Raw genomic sequence first — 18,040 nt, 5'->3', positions numbered from 1 at the left:
GAGGTAGGGTCACAAAGGTCACAAGGGTCACAGGGCCTGGACAGGTCACCATTTCATCCACAGAGCAACACAGAGACACACAGGGTAGACAAACATGCACGCACACACACAAACAAACAAACATCTAAGAGCAATTTATAAAGACCAATTGACCCAACATTCATGTTTTTGAACTGAACTGGGAGGAAACCAGAGTACCTGGAGAGAATCCATGCATGCATCGGGAAAAACAGGTTTAATCTTTAAAATTAGCTATAAAGTAGTAAAGACGCCCAAAACTTGACTTCACTTTGCTTTACTGACCAAGACTGCACAAAAAGTTTCATCATGACATTAACATGAGCTGCTACAGCAACATTTCATTCAACAGACTGCTAAATTGCAAAGTTCATTACTTTAAACACATGTTGCAGAGGGTCATTGATCAGGTTAGCCTCAGGTTGAGCAACAGAGTTCTAGGTAAGGTTCATCTGTGGATTTATTATCCTTTAAAGTCAAAAACTGGGATTCAGGATGACCTACTGGATGTCTTATTACTTATGAAATTGCTATCTGCTGCTAGATGTGGAGTTTATTTGCTTGCCTTAAATGGAAGTTCTGTAATTTGTCCAGAGTAGATTATTTTAAAGGTGACCCATTATGCTTCCTTGGACAGCTTAGGGTAGGTCTATGGTTGTTCATTACATTTTTAGCACAAAATAAGTTTTACATAATGAGATTTTAGTCTCAGAATGAGCTGTCACTTTAAATCCAAATAAACTGTTGCTGGCCATGCCCCCCAACTCCACGTTTATACTCACGCGTCAAAATCACTGCAAACGAATTTGCAATTATACAACTGTACATCTTTGAAAAGCATTAGTAGAGCCTCCTGCACGACCAGCAAGAATGCAGCAAGTGGTTTCTGGATGTTAAGTCAACAACAACAAAAAAATATTCATTTCCAGCAGCCATTGTAAAGTGCAGCTGACCTAAAGTGATTAAACTCTACTTGGGTTGCTAGGTGACGGGCTAGACTTGCCTGGGGTTGCTAGGTAACGGAGCAGTGTCCACTGAATGTGATTTAACAATCGAGAAGTTTTGGTTTTTCTTTTTTTTAAGTTCTTCGGCTGTTGTTAGCAGAACTTGAGACTCAAATGGAAGTTTAAAAACGTGTAAAATGTGAATTTTGCATAAGAGGTTCCCTTTAAAACCTGTCTGTCACAATTAGAAATTGATTAATAGGACTTATCCTGGCTCTACCAGAAGAATTAAAAAAATGTCTTAAATCCATCTGAAGCTATAGCCTTGCAAAGTCATTCATACCACTTAAACTTTGCTACAATTCAGTGTATTTTAGGGGAATTTAATATAAAATTTTAAGTAGGTGAAAAATGATGATGATTTCCAAAGCATTTAAAAATAACCAACATGTTTTCAACGTCTTATTGAGGATTGTTTGTTGCTCTTTTTGTGGAAGTTATGACTTCAAAATGTCTCACTAGATGCAGATTTTATTTTGTCCCTGCTTGAAACATTTCAATACTGTGAGACCTTGAAGGAGGAACACTGCAGGTCCTGCCAGCGTTATCTGAAGTTATGAAACAGTCTCTGAAAGACGTAAACAACATTTCTTAACATCGAAAAGATAAATGTTTAATTCCCAATGATTACTGATGGGGTGACAGATGGTAAATGCTCAGATAGCTTAAAGAGACACATGAGAAAACTACAGACTAAGAGTTACAGAACCAGTAAAAGTAAAGGAATCCAGTTGGATTAATCCGTCCCGGACTGACTGGGTTAAAATTCTGATTATTTTTGCCTCTTTCACCTGCAGGAGAGACTAGAATCCAGCTTATGGAGCAGGACAGTTTTTCAAATTGGTCACCATTTGGTTCTGGACCCAGAGTATGCCAGTACCAGAAGAAAACCCTCCCGGGAGAGTCAACCTTGAGGCCGGGTTGAACAGATGTTGCGCAGTGATTTCCCTCCTCCACTGAGCTAAGAAACGGGACGTTCAGAACCACGGGTCAAGGAACGCTGTCCGGTTCACTGACAGGTGACACAACAAAACCCAAGGCAAAGAGTAAAGCAGCTTAGTTTATCTAGGGCTGATTTAATGTGCAAGGACCTGCTGGACCTCTAAGGCTATCTTCTGTTTAAAGTCCTTTTTCTGTTCACGTCCCAATCTTTTTCTCATATTTAGAACACCGAGTTATGCAAGAAAGCCTTAAATTGAACCTTTTCATTTAAAGATTAAAGAAATTATTTAAAGATTTGATCAAGTTAAATGTTTTTACAGGGGCAGTATTATGTATTTTCCAGGCACACAGAGCCAATTTGTGACACAATCAAGTAACTACCTTAGTTTCAGTTATTATAAAAATGCTGCATATATTAAATATAACTTAAAAGAAAATTTACTTCATAATTTGATGCCTTGAAATTGGGCCTCTGTCTCTTTAAGAAGCTCCTACTCTTTCTGCCATCCAACAGCGCTCCTCCAGTATGATGTTTACAACCATTTTTAAGAGCCCTGAACTGAGAAGTAGTTCATATGAAGAGCTCAGCAGATGCACAGTTCTTCCAGGTGTTTGCTAATTGCTGCTGCCACTAGTCTGAAGGAGCAGAGTGGGCGACGGGTGGTCTGTGAAGACTGCACAAAGAGGCAGAGCTTTGTGAAAGAAAGCATTTCGGCGCAGCTGACTGGCTGCTAAGAGAGAGTAAAGGATTTCTGAAACACGCATGAAAGAAGCCACACATGAACGGGGAGAAGATGGAAACTCCAGGAAGAAAAGCTCTAGACTGGGATTTGAACCAAAGACCTTTTTGCTGCAAGGCAACCATGTCCAGGTCTGATAATAATTCTGTAACTTCAACAATTATGATCCAATTTATGAGACATAATAATCTCTACACCAGATTTATGAGCAAAGGATCTCTCCACATCTGTATGTTATTATTATTTTATGTTCATGAGAAACTGAACTTTGTCCAGCAAACTTAAAGTAAGGGGAAAAAAAGAATCTATTAAAAACAAAACCTTAAAATACAGGTAAGCAATTTACAAATAATATCGTTAATCAACACTTTTACAAATAAACAAACAAATACAGACAACTAAGCAAAACAAAGGAAAAAAAAAAAAGACACGGCCTGATCCAGTTCGTCCCCCTCGGCCCTCTGATTGGTTGAAATCCTCAAAGAGAAAGCGTGTAAAACCACCCATGGAAAGCGGTCCCAGCAGCAACAGGTGCAATGCGTTTTTTCAGACCGGTATTGCGTGTCAAACCCCCTTTGAGGATATGGTTACTTCCAGACAGTGAGTGAGCTACAGGAAATCTTCTCACACGCGACGATTCAGAGTCCTTTAGGGCCCGTCGGTTAAAGCTGGCCCCGGGTCGCCCTTCATTTCCTCGATGGCCACAAAGGGAGATCGTCAAACGGCTCCGAGCTCACATTGTGAGAGCACTAACGTCGGAAAAGCCTCGTCTATATTTTACCTATATTATTCGGCAAAACCTCAGTTCCTTCCACCGAGGCAGAGGCAGGCAGGGGAGCAGCTGTCCAACTTGATTTAGTGAGCCGCTCTCAACGACTCAAAATAAAAACATACACATGGGACTTTTATGAAATTATTGCTTCTATGCACAAACTATTTAAAATGTACATGTACATGTAAAGGTTTTACATGATATTTTGTTGGGAGGATTTTTGATCCTTCTAAGAGACAATGGAAACAGAAGTCTGATGACAGGCAGAATGGGATAATTTTGCAAGACTCAACAACGTCTTGCATTGTGTCATCTGGATATTCTCTGAACATCTGACTCCTCCAACAAAACATCTGGTCTCTAATCTCCTGAGGTGTCTACAGCGTCAGAGTTAAAGCCGACTGTGCGTAAAGAAACAGGGAGAACATCTGAAAACTTCAACTGTCTAACAAACAAAAAAATAATTTTTTAAGATATATTAGAATATTGGTATTTTTATGGAATGTGGGCTAATTAAAATTATAATTTACTCTTTTCATTCCAGAATCAATTAAATATATTAGAAATTAGCAGAGTCATGCTGTGTTTGTAATAATAATAATAAAAAAGTTCAACATAAAAAAATATTAGTACATTTTTTTCTGTTTGTAAATCTATACTTTATTTAAGTCAAATGAAGGTAAATAAAAGAAAAAAAACAATATATTTTCTTCTTTATTTAAATAAATTCACAACTACAACAGCTTAACCTGCCACAACAGAAAAACAATCAACCACATGATGAATCATGGATTCAGTTTCTTATGCAAAATTTAAGAAGGAAGTATCTGATTAATAAAACTAAACATTTAAACATGCAGCGATTTGACATGAGGAATGTGTGTAAGTCCAGAGCTTTGTTTCCCCCTGCTGGTAAATCCTGTGCATTGCAATCACCTGCTGCAGCTGGCAGTCACGGTATGATCCTCCTGAGCAAACAGCAGTGATGTGACAAAGTCTGGAGTCATAAGCATTTTACATATTATAATGATTGAAAACATCTAAATCAGGGGTTTCAAAGTCATTTTGAAACCTCCATCTCTTAAACAGCCAGTTGTGTCAGGATATATAGGCTAAGCCCATTAACTGCTAAAATATTAATAAATAGTTTGTCTGCATTAAATAAGTTCTTGAGTATCTTTTCACACTGATTAGTCCCTCCTGGATTTCATAATTGTTTTTGTGATAAAAAAAAAACTCCACAGACATTTATGTGGAGCCAATTTAGAAATATCTGCAAGGAATTTTGTAATTTTTCTTTTTTGCTTATCTGAAGGTAAATTTGTCTTTTTGTTACACGTCATATCAATCATGGACTATAACTTGTACATAAAGTAAGGCTGAGGGAGAAGTGTGGTATGAGGAAGACATACTGCCACCTTCTGGTGGGAGTTAGCGTCACGTTAACACAATGTTTTTGACTTTAGCGGAAAATTTGCAATAAACCCACAATTTTATATTAACGTGAAAAATTGCAGGCATTTGTTGGATTTACGCAATTGCAGAGTCGCAAAAAACTGGAGGAACTCACTGATGTAATTTGACAGTGATTTGATTATAAAATAATATTTAATCACACAACTGTTATCTTGAAGTTTCTATTCATATGTCCCTCTGGAATCTAGATAAGAAGCTGCGGCGGACCAGATTTTGCCCACGAGCCTCGAGTTTTACACATGTAACTTAGATGAAATGAGTGGCTCACTACTAGAAATCTGCAGAACTTCATAATTCAATTGAGGACTGGAGTTGGACACTTCTGATATAGCGAGTCAAAACAAGAAAAAGTCCAAAAGATTATCGTAGATCGGGCGTTGAAGCCCCCAAGTAAGTCCTGAGGTCTGAGATGTTTGATCTGATGAGTTTGGCTGGGATGGTTGGCATGTGAAGCCTCTGATAGGCAGCAAACCTGTGACAGCCTCCGAAGGAGTAGTAGTAATTTCCTCCCTCGCTGCCTTTGATCCAGAGAACATCAATAGGAGGAACAACGCTGATGTCTGGCGTCTCCTGGAAGGAAAGGCGAAACGTCAATTAGGGCACACAATAGCACCAAAGCACGACACATGCAAGTATTACAAAAACATGTTTTAAAGTGAAATAACCTTCATTATTTCATCACAATTAAACTATAAATATATTATTATTAACTCAAGAGTTTTATGTACAGTAGTACAATGATTCAAGGGAAATTTTGCACAGTCTTTACTGTACAATATTATTGCCATGTTTAGATTATTGTATTGCGTCTGGGGTAACACATATAAAAGTTCTTTACAAAAATATGCACAGTGCGAGAAAGAGCAGTAAAAATGACACACAATGTTTGTATCGTTGCAGATCACAACTTATAAAATTTATGGATTTGGTACAATTTAAAACCGCACAGCTGATGTTTAATGTTAAAAACGATATGCTTATATTGAAAATTAAAACTTTATTTAAGAATAGGGAGGTAAAAAACATAAAAAACTAAATCACTTGACGTCTTGTAAAGTTTGTTTATTTTTTGAATATGTACAAACAATATGTAGCATGAAGCATAATGTCAAAACTTTTGTTTTGCATATTTAAGGGTGTGTGAAAGTATAAACATGTCACAATTCCCACTCCTTAATCACCTAGATTAGCTTACATTTACTGCATTTATAATCCATACGTATGAAAGCCTGTGTTTAATAGTTGTTTGATATAGTACCTATTTAATTTTAACTTCAGTGAAAGAACAATCATTATTTAAATTTCAGCATGAAACAAAACAACAAAAACAGCAACAAAAATTGACTAAAAACATTATATATTATATCCAGCCATATTGTTCATATGACAATTTTAATAGTTTCATGTTTTGACATTGTCCAAGTTCAATATTCAAATAATACCAAAATTTGACTCCACTTACTAATACACAAACGTTTTTCCTGTACTTTAAACTGTGATTCCCTGCTAACTTGTACATTTACTTAGTCTTAAACTATTTTTTAAAATGTTTTCTGGTAATGGTTTATTTTTGGCTTTGTAAGAATTCATGTGTCACCTTATATTAACACATTATTATAATGAATTGAATAATATTAATTATAAAGTTAAATGTATAAAAAACATGATAAAGACTGGCTATACCACAGTGGTAAAGGTCCCAAACCACCAATCAGATAATCACTGTTTAAATACCTCAGAGGGTTGCAAAGAAAGACATTTAACAGTGTTAGCTTTTGCTTTAAATTCAAGACAATATTTTCCAGTTATAACACAAAAACGACTGCTTATGTATTCATTAAAAATAATTAGGTTACCTTAATGGTATCCATCAGACTCTGGACTTTCTGCTCGTTCAGCTCCGAGGGAAACGGTCTGATGATTACCTGCATAGGAACGTTGTGAACCTCCTGGATGGTGTCCGAATGAACCGACCTGTTGTCGCCACTGTTTTTAACATCTATCGTGCCACATTCAGTAGGTATTTTAGACATTTTTCTACTGAACAGAAAAATCTGTTTTAGCTGTGTTTTATCCGCCCGAAAAACCCGAAACATTGGCTAAAACTTCCTGGCATAAACACTACCAGCTGCAGAAAGCTACTTCCTGAACTTTTTCGTCAGTTACCAACGGAGGGATTTGATTGGTCGCCGTCAGCGTCGATCAATAAAAACGCCCCGCCCTATTTGTTACTGGTTAGGTTGGAGTAAGTGAAGTCAACTGTTTTTTTTTTCTTTGTGAATATTGTTTTTTTTTAGCTCATATTATTAGCTTCTTAAGATTTTTGGTAGAAAATGCCTATTAACAAAATAACACTAAAATAAAATTGCTTTCTACTGAAATTTAAACAAGTTATTGTCGTCTTTACATTTTGCTTTAATGGCGGACTAGCTAAAAATGTTAACACTTGTTACAAAGTGAGGCTGTTTCATACTTCTGCGAGGTGCATGCCTCCGTGCTTTTAAATGTTAACAGCGTTTTTTCCCCCAATTTATTTATATTTAAACAGTCAGGGTGAATTAATAAAGAAAGAAGTTAAATGCAAATTTACCCGGGTTAGGCAATTTATTTCTGTCGGACTTGCATTTATGATGTAAATAAACAATAACAAAATTTAAAAAAATAATTAAATAAAAAAAATATGAACAAAAATAATTAAAATAGAATTTTAGAGATTTTGGATAATTCTGTATTTTTTCATTAAAGACTTCATTGCTAGTTTGGCAATTTATTTATATATTATTTACTACTTTAAGTAACAAACAATGTTTACGGTACATGGGAAAATATCGATCCCCTGATCAGGAAAATTTACAATCTTAGAGTGATTTTTGTACTCCCATTTCCTGATTTAAATTTGTCTCGAACTACAAAACTCAGAAGATTTACGTTTGAAACGTTAAATTTTTTTTTCTTTGGTAAAACTAAGCAACAATTTCATGTCTAATTTTAGGACAAAAGAAAAATATCAAACTTATAAAAATATGTGTTTGAAGCTGTTTGAGTTTTTTCTATAATGATGAATCACAAAGAAGTATCGAAATTAATTTACTGAATAAATAACAGATTATTTGCAGCCAGCTGTTTTATGGAAAACAGAAGAACTGATCAAATTAGTATGATTACATTTCTCAGAAATAATTGTAATATATTTTTTGTTTCAGTTGTTTTGTGCCACTGTAAATGGCCCAAAGAGCTGCCCGAGGCTCTGGAGCCACAGAACATTGACTTTCCAGGTAAGAAGACATTTTAAGTATCATACCAAACGTAGATTAAATAATAATGATCATATTTTTGTTTTACTCTTACTAATGCGTAATGTTGTATTCAAATAGCTCTTTGCGGTTGTGCATTTATGGGATTGTCTCCAGGATCTGTCAACTCTCCAACCTACTCTTGTAGAGTTGGATAGATAAAGAAGTGATGATAGTGCTGATAAAATGGTAAAACTAGTAAAACATTATATTATTTTTTTTAACTGTCCAATTATTAAGGTTGTCTAATTACATAAAAATGTTATTATTAGCGTGTTTATGTAGGACTAAACCAATGCAAAACACCTGCTTAGATGAAATGCTTGTCATTAAAATTCATTCCAGCAGTTAGTCAGCCGGTTACAAAGTAAAACATAACCTTTGATGACAGTACTTTTAATGAGGTCCTTGTTTTGTTTTGTCGGCGGTTGTGTGATGTAGGCCTGCTCCTTCAAAGCGATCAAAGTTTTCTGTGGTTTTCTATTTTTGCAGGAATTTTTAACAAACCAGCTGCGTTGCTGTGGTTACAAAAAGGACATCGGGACTCGTAGCTTTGCACAGGTAAGTAGAAATCATTAAAGATCTGCTGCATTCAAGCAGAAACGGTAGTATTATTGTTTTCCCTACACAAAGCCACAACAGCTTTTAATGAGACAATTAAAAATGATTCTTTGGACAGGAGAGGCAGGTAGTTATTCTGAAATATTAGAAATTCTTTGAACTAGAGTGACAGCGCTTTTCATGCTGATTAATTGGTCACACAGGAATCAGTTACAGCATAAAGGAGGTTTGTATAGAGTTTGTAATAATTTACTGTGATTTCAGTGTGGTATAAACTTTAATAAAGCAGAGGAAATGTCTTGTGTGATGCAGGTGCTGGTAAATGTGCTAAATGTTTTGGCCTCAATATCAGCGCGAAGTTTAAAATTCACTATCAAATTTATTTTTATAGCACATTTAAAAACAACAACAACAACAGTTGACCAAAGTGCTTAAAAACTACACCAAAAATATAGAATAGAATGAAACTGTCAAAATAAAGCCATAGCATGTTTTGCTTAAATTTTGTTGGACACAAATCAAACATGTGCTGGTCAGATGAGACCAAAATGTAGATTTCATTTGAAAGCAAAGTGCTGTTTGAGGGAAGGCGAACACTGTGCATTATTCTGAACACACCATTGAGTGTGACATGGTGGTGGCAGCATCATGCTGTGAGGAGGCTTTTCTTTAGCAGAACCATGGATGCTAAAGAAAAACAGATGAGGTGAAATGCAATCCTGTTAGACGCTGCAAATAACTTCAGACTGGAGCAAGATTACAAAATTATTTTGACTAAATGAGGTTAGAGAAACATAAGTTTTTGGATTTTTATTTGTAATACAAATGGGAAGAAAATCTTGTATCTGCAGTATTTGTACTCTGAAATTTGCACTTTTTCTCTGTACAACATAGTCAAATTTCTGCTTTGCTGTCATTCAGATTCCATATTAAACACTGAAGATAAACCAGCATCACATGATGAGAGGGAACCCTGTCAGTTAAGGCGTATAGACATGCAAATTAGCTCCGGTGTTTTGGTGTTTTTGGAGTCCTGCTACACTCCACACGACCCTCTGCTGTCACAGCAGGGCCACATTCTACTTGCTAACATATCTCAATTACTCAGATTGAGTTAGTCACACAGGTACAACAGCAGGTCATGGAAGAACAGTTCCCACATAATAATTTGCTGTTAATATTAGATTTCGCTCCCTGTGGGATTGTCACACATAGAGCAGCTGGAGAAAATTACCTGCCAGCTTTTAGCCGGAGAAGCAGGCTATATTTATTCCTGCCTTTTTTCTTCCCTCGTTCTTTCTTTTTCTACACGCTGACATGTCTTTTAAAGTGATAATTATTCTAATGCTGATTTCCAGCCTTCAAAGTATAGCTTTGTGACAGACGAGGCCTGTGAAATCACAACACGATTTAGCAACAGTGGATGTTTCTCCGTGACTGATTCGTGCAGCGATGTTAAAGGCTTTGCTGGCTGAATCTGCAAAATTATTTTTCTGCTTCCTCCTCGCAGTAAAACGTTTCAGAATGAGATTTCTGTTTAATGATCTTTTGGTGCCTTGAAATAAATTTGCTCCTTGTATTCAAATCCAAAGGGAGAACAAGTGGTGCTTGAGAGTGAGGTTATTTAGGTGTGGACTGAGCTGCTGTCTTTCTTTTCATTTACACTTAGCTCAGTTCATTAACCTTACAGTACCACCAGAAGCACAAGGACATTATTTCAGCTCTTAATGCTTAAATATAAGCACAGAAAGCCTCAGAAGAAGCGTTAAATTTACATTATACAAATCATTAGGGTGCCATCAGCCAGTGATTTCCTTTAGCTACTAATCACCTCATTCTTTTTTGATTGATTTCATTGTAACTTGTAACAGCCAATAAAAAAAAGGCCTTATAACTCTTAGATATTTAGTTAACCACAGATCTAGTCACAGGTCTTCACTCTTAATAGTTTCTTTTTCAGGGTGTAATGATGCAGCTTCAATGATTTTTATAAACAAGAATTGGTGGCACGGTCTTGAATTCATTGTGGATTTTCTCTAAACCAGTCATTATCAAGATTTTACATATAGACCAAAATATCTACATACAACTGCATGATATTTATCTAAATATAAGCTTGTGATGTAATTAAAACCTCATGTTGACCCAGTTTCTTACCAGAAATGATATAACTTGATTCATTTCTGGCATGCTGTACAATTTCAATACATCATACTCTCAGAGAGATCAGGGGCAACAACCGTATACAAAAAGCTAAAATCAACAAATACCTGAGGCCCATCTGAAAACGCTTGCTTATTTTAACAATTCAAACACCAAATATACCTTAACATGCATTAATGCGCACAGTGGAAATCTATGCATCTTCCTTCCTAGGAAAATGAATGGTGCTCCCAGTCAAGTAGTATTGTGCTTAGATTTTTCAGCTAACTTTAGATACGCTCCACAAGAAAACCCACAAATAGCCGGGGATCCACTGTACAGTCGAGGTTGGAGCCATTCCAGAAGCTTTAGACATACAGAATCAATTCTGATGTGTGTTTGGACCAATTCTCCAACAACCATGTCCAAGTTTTATCAGTTAATTTAACAGTGAAGTTGAATAATTAAGCAGTAGTTCTCTTTTTTCATCATTCCGCTCACCTTTAGCAAAGTACCAGGACCATTGGGAGTGAAGCAGTCCCTCAGCATGATCCTACCACTACCATGCTTGGCTGTTGTTACAGTGTTGTCAGGTTTGAAAACCTTGAGCTGCTGCAAATGTTAGTCTAACTTGACGGCGTCGGTTTGGGAACCACAACACTCTCTCTCTGTGCTTGTTGATGTTAAACTTGCCTCACTTCCTTCCTTTCATCAATGTTCTGCCAAAAAACTAGATTTGTACTCTGTATATAGATTTAAACATATTGGGATGATAAATGTTAGAACGAATAAAATGAATCACTAAAAAGTCAAATTAACACAATATACATTCCTGAATGTAAACTTCTGACTGGAACTGTCTATTGTGTAACAAATATTAAACGAATAATGACAAATATTTGCCGCTCATTTCCTAAAATGTCTGTTAACTATTGTTATTGAACCAGAAAACAATCATGCGTTTTAATCTCCTTTCGGTCTGTTAAACAACTAATCACAGCAGCTCTGCAAATCCTAAAATCTTCTGGCTGTGAATCTTTTCCTGTCCTTGTTTCTGCATGCATTGTACATAAAGGAAAGAAAGGAGCTATTTAAGGAGTGCCCTCTTTGACTTTTGCCTGAGTGCTGATGACAAGTTGGATATCGTAGATGCATAAAAATGAGATTTTGACATGACTTCAAAAAGAGAAGCATACGGATGAGGTGGACCCTCTGCCAACAGAGAGGCGAGGAAACAGATGGGTTTTTACACAAACAGCACAAACATCAAGAACACTGAGTTAAAGAGCTTGGCAGTCTCACTTGATGAAACAGTGAGGAATGGAGGAGCTTTTAATGAGCATCTCTCCTGTGATGCAGAATGCGAAAAGACAAACTGTTCGCTCTTAAAGGGGAAGTTACAGTTGGTTGGTCCTGACTGGCTGTGCAGGATGATTCTTCGAACGGCTTGTTGGGCGGTCAGTATTAATGCTAACTGGTTTACAGTTTGCATCTGGACGGAAACTAGTTTTTTTTTTTGTCAATAAAATAAGATATGTGCAGATTGTGGTACAATTTTTTTTAATTCTGCGTAGCTCTTTTGTACCTTTCTATATAGGGATGAAATGATTTAAGAATTAATTAATCATTAGTTGGAGGATACACACTCTAAAAATGGCCATTTTGCTAAAAAGAACACATTCAGTCCAGTAATTAAACAAAAATTTTACCAAAAATATATACATTTTGTATTTAAGATTAAAATAGGCATTTTTTTTTTTGGTAAACTTGTTCAACCCAGAACTCCTCAAATTCAGTTCAAATTAGGTAAAAAAAATCATATTAAGCACATTTTGCTATCTAATTATTAATCAGTTAATCCAAATAGTCAACAGATCAGCCTTACACTGTTATTGATGTTAAATAATTAGAAATGGTTTTTCACATGTTGCTGTGTGTTTTTTAGCTGCAGATGCATCTTTAGTTACAAAAAAAAATTCAAGCGTTCATTAAAGGGGTGTTGTGTTTAAGCAAGAAACAGTTTTTCTTGTTTTAAAAAGTAATTGGACTGTTTATTTGTTTTTCTAATATGCTTTAAAAAATACATAAGTGGTTAAATGAAAAATCTGCAGAATGTACCAATTTTATATCAAATTAATTGATTAATTGTCAGAATAATTGATAGACTATTCCTTACTAAATAATCGTGAGATTCAGCCGTACTTCTGTACCTATTATTTAAGCATCATTAATAATTCCTTCATTGTTTCAACACATTTTGTTGCATTTTTGACCAGTGCTAACATGTAAAGGATACTAAGATTTAAAACGGTGTGTGAGACCCTCCCAACACTCTTCCTTCAGCTGAATCCACAATGTTGTGCTGGTAATGCATTTGTTTATTTGTAATTTTTGGAAATCAGCCAACAGAGGGCGCCAGGTGCAAGGGAAGGGTCAAAATGAGGGTGAGTTAAAGATGAGTTAATCTAATTACCATAAAAAAGAAAATGCTGGTTGCTGTTCAGCTGTAATAAACTCACTTATAACACTTTATTTATTGAATTCGGTCACATTATCGTTGTGGTACAATCGTCTTCAGTTTTTTACTACTTTATTAACAAATCTTCAATAAGCAAAAAACAACAAATCAGCAGTTCAAGCCTCCTGAAGGAATGAAAATTGTATCACTTTTTATAAAGTAACTCATAGAATGATTCATGAATTTTACTTTTTAGATATTCAGTGAGTGACTCAACACAATGCACTGCACTTCCTTAAATAACGTTTTCACCTGTTGCCATTATAACCTGACTTTGACTGACCTGTAATATAAATAGGATCAAACTATCATGCATGTATTTAATTTAAAAAATATATATTTTGATTGTTAGCTCAAGTACGTTATTTGATTCTACGTGAAAGGATGTAGAATTTTCTTGTAGCTTGAGGAGTTATATAAATAAATATTTAAATACTTTTTTAATAGAAAGAACGATAGTTCATCTATGCTGTATCTTTGTAGCTTCAGATGAAGAAGCAGTGATTAATGTAATTGTTTTATGACTTTTTTGGATAAAGGAAATGCCAGAAAAATACGAAAAGTGTTCATTGCAAATTTGTATGTAAACGTAAGACCTATTTTAATATCACAATATATGAATAAAAATCACCAAAGATTACATTTTTTTACTTAATGTAAGGCCAGTTCAGTTTATTTATATAGCAACACTTCACAACAAATCTCATCTTGGAGAATTTGGAGACAGATTGGTCTAATTTACATTTACAAATATAAAATCCCACAACTCCAATACATTCCAATCATGCATAGATTTATATTTATCCAATTTGGGTAGAGCTATGATGCAGTGCAATCACATTTAGCTGATTATGGCAGTGGTTAAACTTTTTTTTTTTCTGAGCAAGCCCAGTTGATTGAATTGAGTCGTTAACTTTACAGCAATCCTTCATCCTGAACAAGTACGCGGTGAAATGCTCAGTATCCGCTTTAAGGAAAAATAGTTTATAATCAGAACTTGCTGTATAAGTAATTGCTAAATCAATTATTATGGTGCAACTACATTGCGCTCCTTTAATTACCTCAGTAATCTCAGCCGCACTGAGGAGGGTTAAACAGTCGCATTAACGCTGAGGATTTGTGCAGTAACCTTGTGGTTACCCTACACCCCCTCCATCCGACAGAAAGCACTTATATTTTCTCTCCGATAGTCACTCAGACGGCGATGATGTTCTCAAGTCAATATCTCTGAAGTTTGAGTGTAGCATCCTCAATTTTGCAGGGCTGTTTTTAATAATTTACCTGATGTGCCCTGAGTGTTAGAGGCGGTGGGAGGCGCCGGCTGCTGCGTCGCTCTCTAGACTGTTGCAGAGATATGTATGCAGGGCCACAGCCTCCCTACCGGCCTCTCTCTGCTGATTGTTGTTACACACAGCACTCTCATGGGTGATGTAATTGGATTCCATGGGTCCCTATTTTACAGTTCATTGCCATGTAATGAAATCAGTTATTTACTTTCATCATAAAATCTGATAGGGGGCAACATCTGTTGGGGTAAAGTTTGACTGAATACTGCGTATGAATGCTGATGTGCAAAGGAGCTGCAGCACTCTGTGCAGTCAGACCAGCACTTTGTTGCTCATCTTTTACTCAGCATGTAAAAACAGAAGCAACAATTTATTGTTTAAATGTGAGCAACGCAGCGAGCAACAGTAAGCACAATCATGGAGGAGAATGCTGTGCAGCACATTGTCCCCGCGCCGCTCTGCTGTCTCATTATGCCGCTGCTCTGCTGCTGGAGGACACTGAAGGACACAAGCGATTGAATTCAAGTGTTGTATATTCCCTGGAAACCAATCAAGAAAAGCCCCCAGAATAATAATCCCTGTCCACTGTCGTGATTCATTTTTATTTTGTTCCATATTTTTCTCCGGCTTTTGAGTCACTCAGGAAGGGTAGTTCCAGCATAAAATCAATGTTCCATTAAAATTTAATGGCCAGGAAGGGCTTAATAGTGGCGGAACAGATGCCTCTGCTTTTGAGAACGCCGGCATCTCAAGAACTCTCACTCAAAGCGATATTGGTGTTGTCAGCCACTCTGATGGTTCTCCTTTTCACCCGCTTTGAGAACTAAAGATATTGGCATTTTTTCCCCCTCAGAGTGGGGAAATTAAGATTTAGGAAATTGACAGTAAAGCTCATCCAATCCCTCAAATATTGGCAGAAGAGGTGGCAGCTGATGGCATGTTATTGTCTAAGTATAATTACTCACTCTGTTAATGTTGACTAAAAGCTACTTCAATCAGATACCAGACTCACTATCTTCTGAGTATGAACATCTGCAGATTGCAGTGCCTTGCAAAAATATTCACACCCGCAAAAGTATTCAAAACCACAAAGTTCAATTTATCTACTGGAAATATCTGTGACAGACCAGCAAAAACTAGTAGATGAAGTAGAAAAATTATTGTTTCTTTCTAACTTACTAAAAACATACGTTTTGTAAAACCATTTTTATTACAGCTCTGGAAAAAAGTTAAGAGACCACTAAAAATGATCAGTTTCTCTGATTTTACTTTTTATAGGTTTATGTTTGAGTAAAATGAAAATGTTTCTTTTATTCTATGAACTACTGACAACATGTCTCCGAATTTCCAAGCAAATATTTTTGTATTTATTTGCAGAAAATGAGAAATGGTCAAAATAACAAAAAAGATGCAGTGCTTTAAGACTGTATCTTTTATCTAGAAACAACAATACTGGTATTTTAACTCAGGAAGAGTTCAGGAATCAATATCTGGTGGAATAACCAGGGGGTTTCCAGTGGGCTTCAGTGCAGTGGGCTCTTCATTTTTTTCCAGAGCCGTATGTCTCTATCAGCTTTTCACATCTTGAGGTTGAAATTTTTCTCTTCAAAATATTCTGTGCTCAGTCAGATTCAAGCAGATTATATACAAATTGTCCCAAAAATAATTGCGATGAACAGTAATGTTGTTTTGACACCATTTTCAAGTAATAATTTGATATTGGCATAATAAGGCAAGTTTGCCCTCTCAAACACAAATAAACAAAAAACTGGAACTAGGAGATATTTAAATGTCAAAAATGAAACAAACAACCAGAAACAATTTTAAAAAATGGGAATAAAAACTACACGCAACAGAAACCATAAATAAAATGAATTATTATGTCTCTGCGAACAAAATTGCCCTTCAAAAAACGTTAATTGTCAGAACGGAAATTGAGCTCATTTTAATTTATGATGCAATGAATTGATTAACTGTTTATTGCGAAAGGCTTAATTGGAGAGCGAACCTCTCTGCACATCCATGTCTTGCCATTGAATCTCAAATAACTTTTGGTCTAGACTTTGACTGGTCCATTCTGACACACACGAGAATATGCTTTGATTAAAACAAAACAAATAGTTCCGTTTTTACTCTGTCCATGTGAAGATTAAACTCCACCAGAGTCTTAAAGATTATATTTCAGGATTATTATTTCACTCCAAATATCTTCCAATCAGCGCTGACCTCACAGCATGATTCTGCCACCACCATGTTGGTGTGCTTAGAGTGAGCTGTTTTAAATTAACTATCTTAAAAAATATGAGTTAATTTGTTGCAAGCAATCAAATTAAGTTAATCCAAGTAAATACATTGACTTTTTTAAGTTGTCATGTTAAACAAATGTAAATAAATGAAGTTTGACAAACTTAATTGGGTTATATGTAACAAATTAACTCAACTTTTAAAAGTATTTTTCAGGTGCAGCCTCTTGTTTTGAGTGTATAACCATCTTCTGTCTGCTGGTTGTTTATTAATGTTCTCTAAGAAACCTCTGAGAAAAGAAAAGACCAGCCACATTTATACTGAGATTAAATTACACAGATAGATTTTCTTTATTAGACTTTTGGTTGCACTGGATTTTATTTAGGGGTATCAATGTAAAGGGGGCTGAATAGCTATGCACACCAGTATAAAACAAATATCGTCTAATTAGAATAATTTTTAGATGTTGAATTTATCACACTAAATTCTTATTCTGTTCAATTTTGTATATGATTTTTTATTTTTTTTACTTTAAATTTGCCTGCACAAATTCACCTGTAAATGTGTTGACCTTCTGGTGACCAAAGCAAAAGCAGTCAGTCCCAGATTAAGTCAAGTGGCTTAATCTGGGACTAATTGTTAAGAAATGCGCCTTTGGCCCAACCCAACACGCTGGTGTCACGTGATCAAAGGAGCGTAATTTGATTGGTTAAAAGCCGCTCGACTCAATCTCATGCTGATTGCCAAGCCAAAATGTTTGAAGGGGAATTTTTGGAGTCAAATTTAAAGTGGAAATAAATGTATATCCATAATTGCATTCAGTAATGTCTAAAAAAAATAGTTTGACTCTCTAATGAGACTATATTCCTTCCAAACACCACCCTTCTCAAATTTCTGTATAAAAAGAGAAGAAATCCCTAATTTTGCGTCCACTTCGCAATTATTCTCCATGTTATGTTTGTCTATTACATAAAGTCTCAGTAAAATGTTTAAACTTTCTGGTTGCCAGGAAGCAAAATTCTTTTGCAAGACACAATATGGGAG

At 35.7% G+C, this 18,040-nt stretch overlaps 1 protein-coding gene and 1 long non-coding RNA gene across 2 annotated transcripts in view; one reads left to right on the top strand and one right to left on the bottom strand.

The window, feature by feature from the left end:
• Positions 1-2,422: 2,422 nt before the first annotated feature.
• On the bottom strand, positions 2,423-7,129 carry srxn1 (sulfiredoxin 1 homolog (S. cerevisiae)). The gene is made up of 2 exons (XM_008414429.3): positions 6,809-7,129; positions 2,423-5,522 (listed from the first exon to the last, which is right to left on the bottom strand). The coding sequence occupies exons 1-2, from the start codon at positions 7,046-7,048 to the stop codon at positions 5,313-5,315; spliced, it is 450 nt and encodes a 149-aa protein (XP_008412651.1). The 5' UTR covers positions 7,049-7,129; the 3' UTR covers positions 2,423-5,312.
• Positions 7,130-7,157: 28 nt separating this feature from the next.
• The window catches only part of LOC103467762 (uncharacterized), a 70,649-nt gene continuing 59,766 nt past the window's right edge, over positions 7,158-18,040 (top strand). Inside the window, exons 1-3 of the long non-coding RNA XR_014088275.1 lie at positions 7,158-7,197; positions 8,156-8,227; positions 8,738-8,806. This is a non-coding gene — a long non-coding RNA (uncharacterized LOC103467762). The remainder of the gene's footprint in view (positions 7,198-8,155; positions 8,228-8,737; positions 8,807-18,040) is intronic.

The sequence above is a fragment of the Poecilia reticulata genome, chromosome 7 (assembly GCF_904066995.2).
Source record: "Poecilia reticulata chromosome 7, P_reticulata-male-v2, whole genome shotgun sequence".
Classification (NCBI taxonomy): domain Eukaryota; kingdom Metazoa; phylum Chordata; class Actinopteri; order Cyprinodontiformes; family Poeciliidae; genus Poecilia; species Poecilia reticulata.
This window is presented reverse-complemented; position numbering and strand designations above follow the sequence as displayed.

Bases quoted from the DNA above. Each gene is read 5' to 3' on its own strand.
- srxn1 (XM_008414429.3), bottom strand. From the start codon at position 7,048: ATGTTTCGGGTTTTTCGGGCGGATAAAACACAGCTAAAACAGATTTTT. The intron at 5,523-6,808 runs GTAACCTAATTA...CTTTCCTTCCAG, and splicing joins GTCTGATGGATACCATTAAG to GAGACGCCAGACATCAGCGT.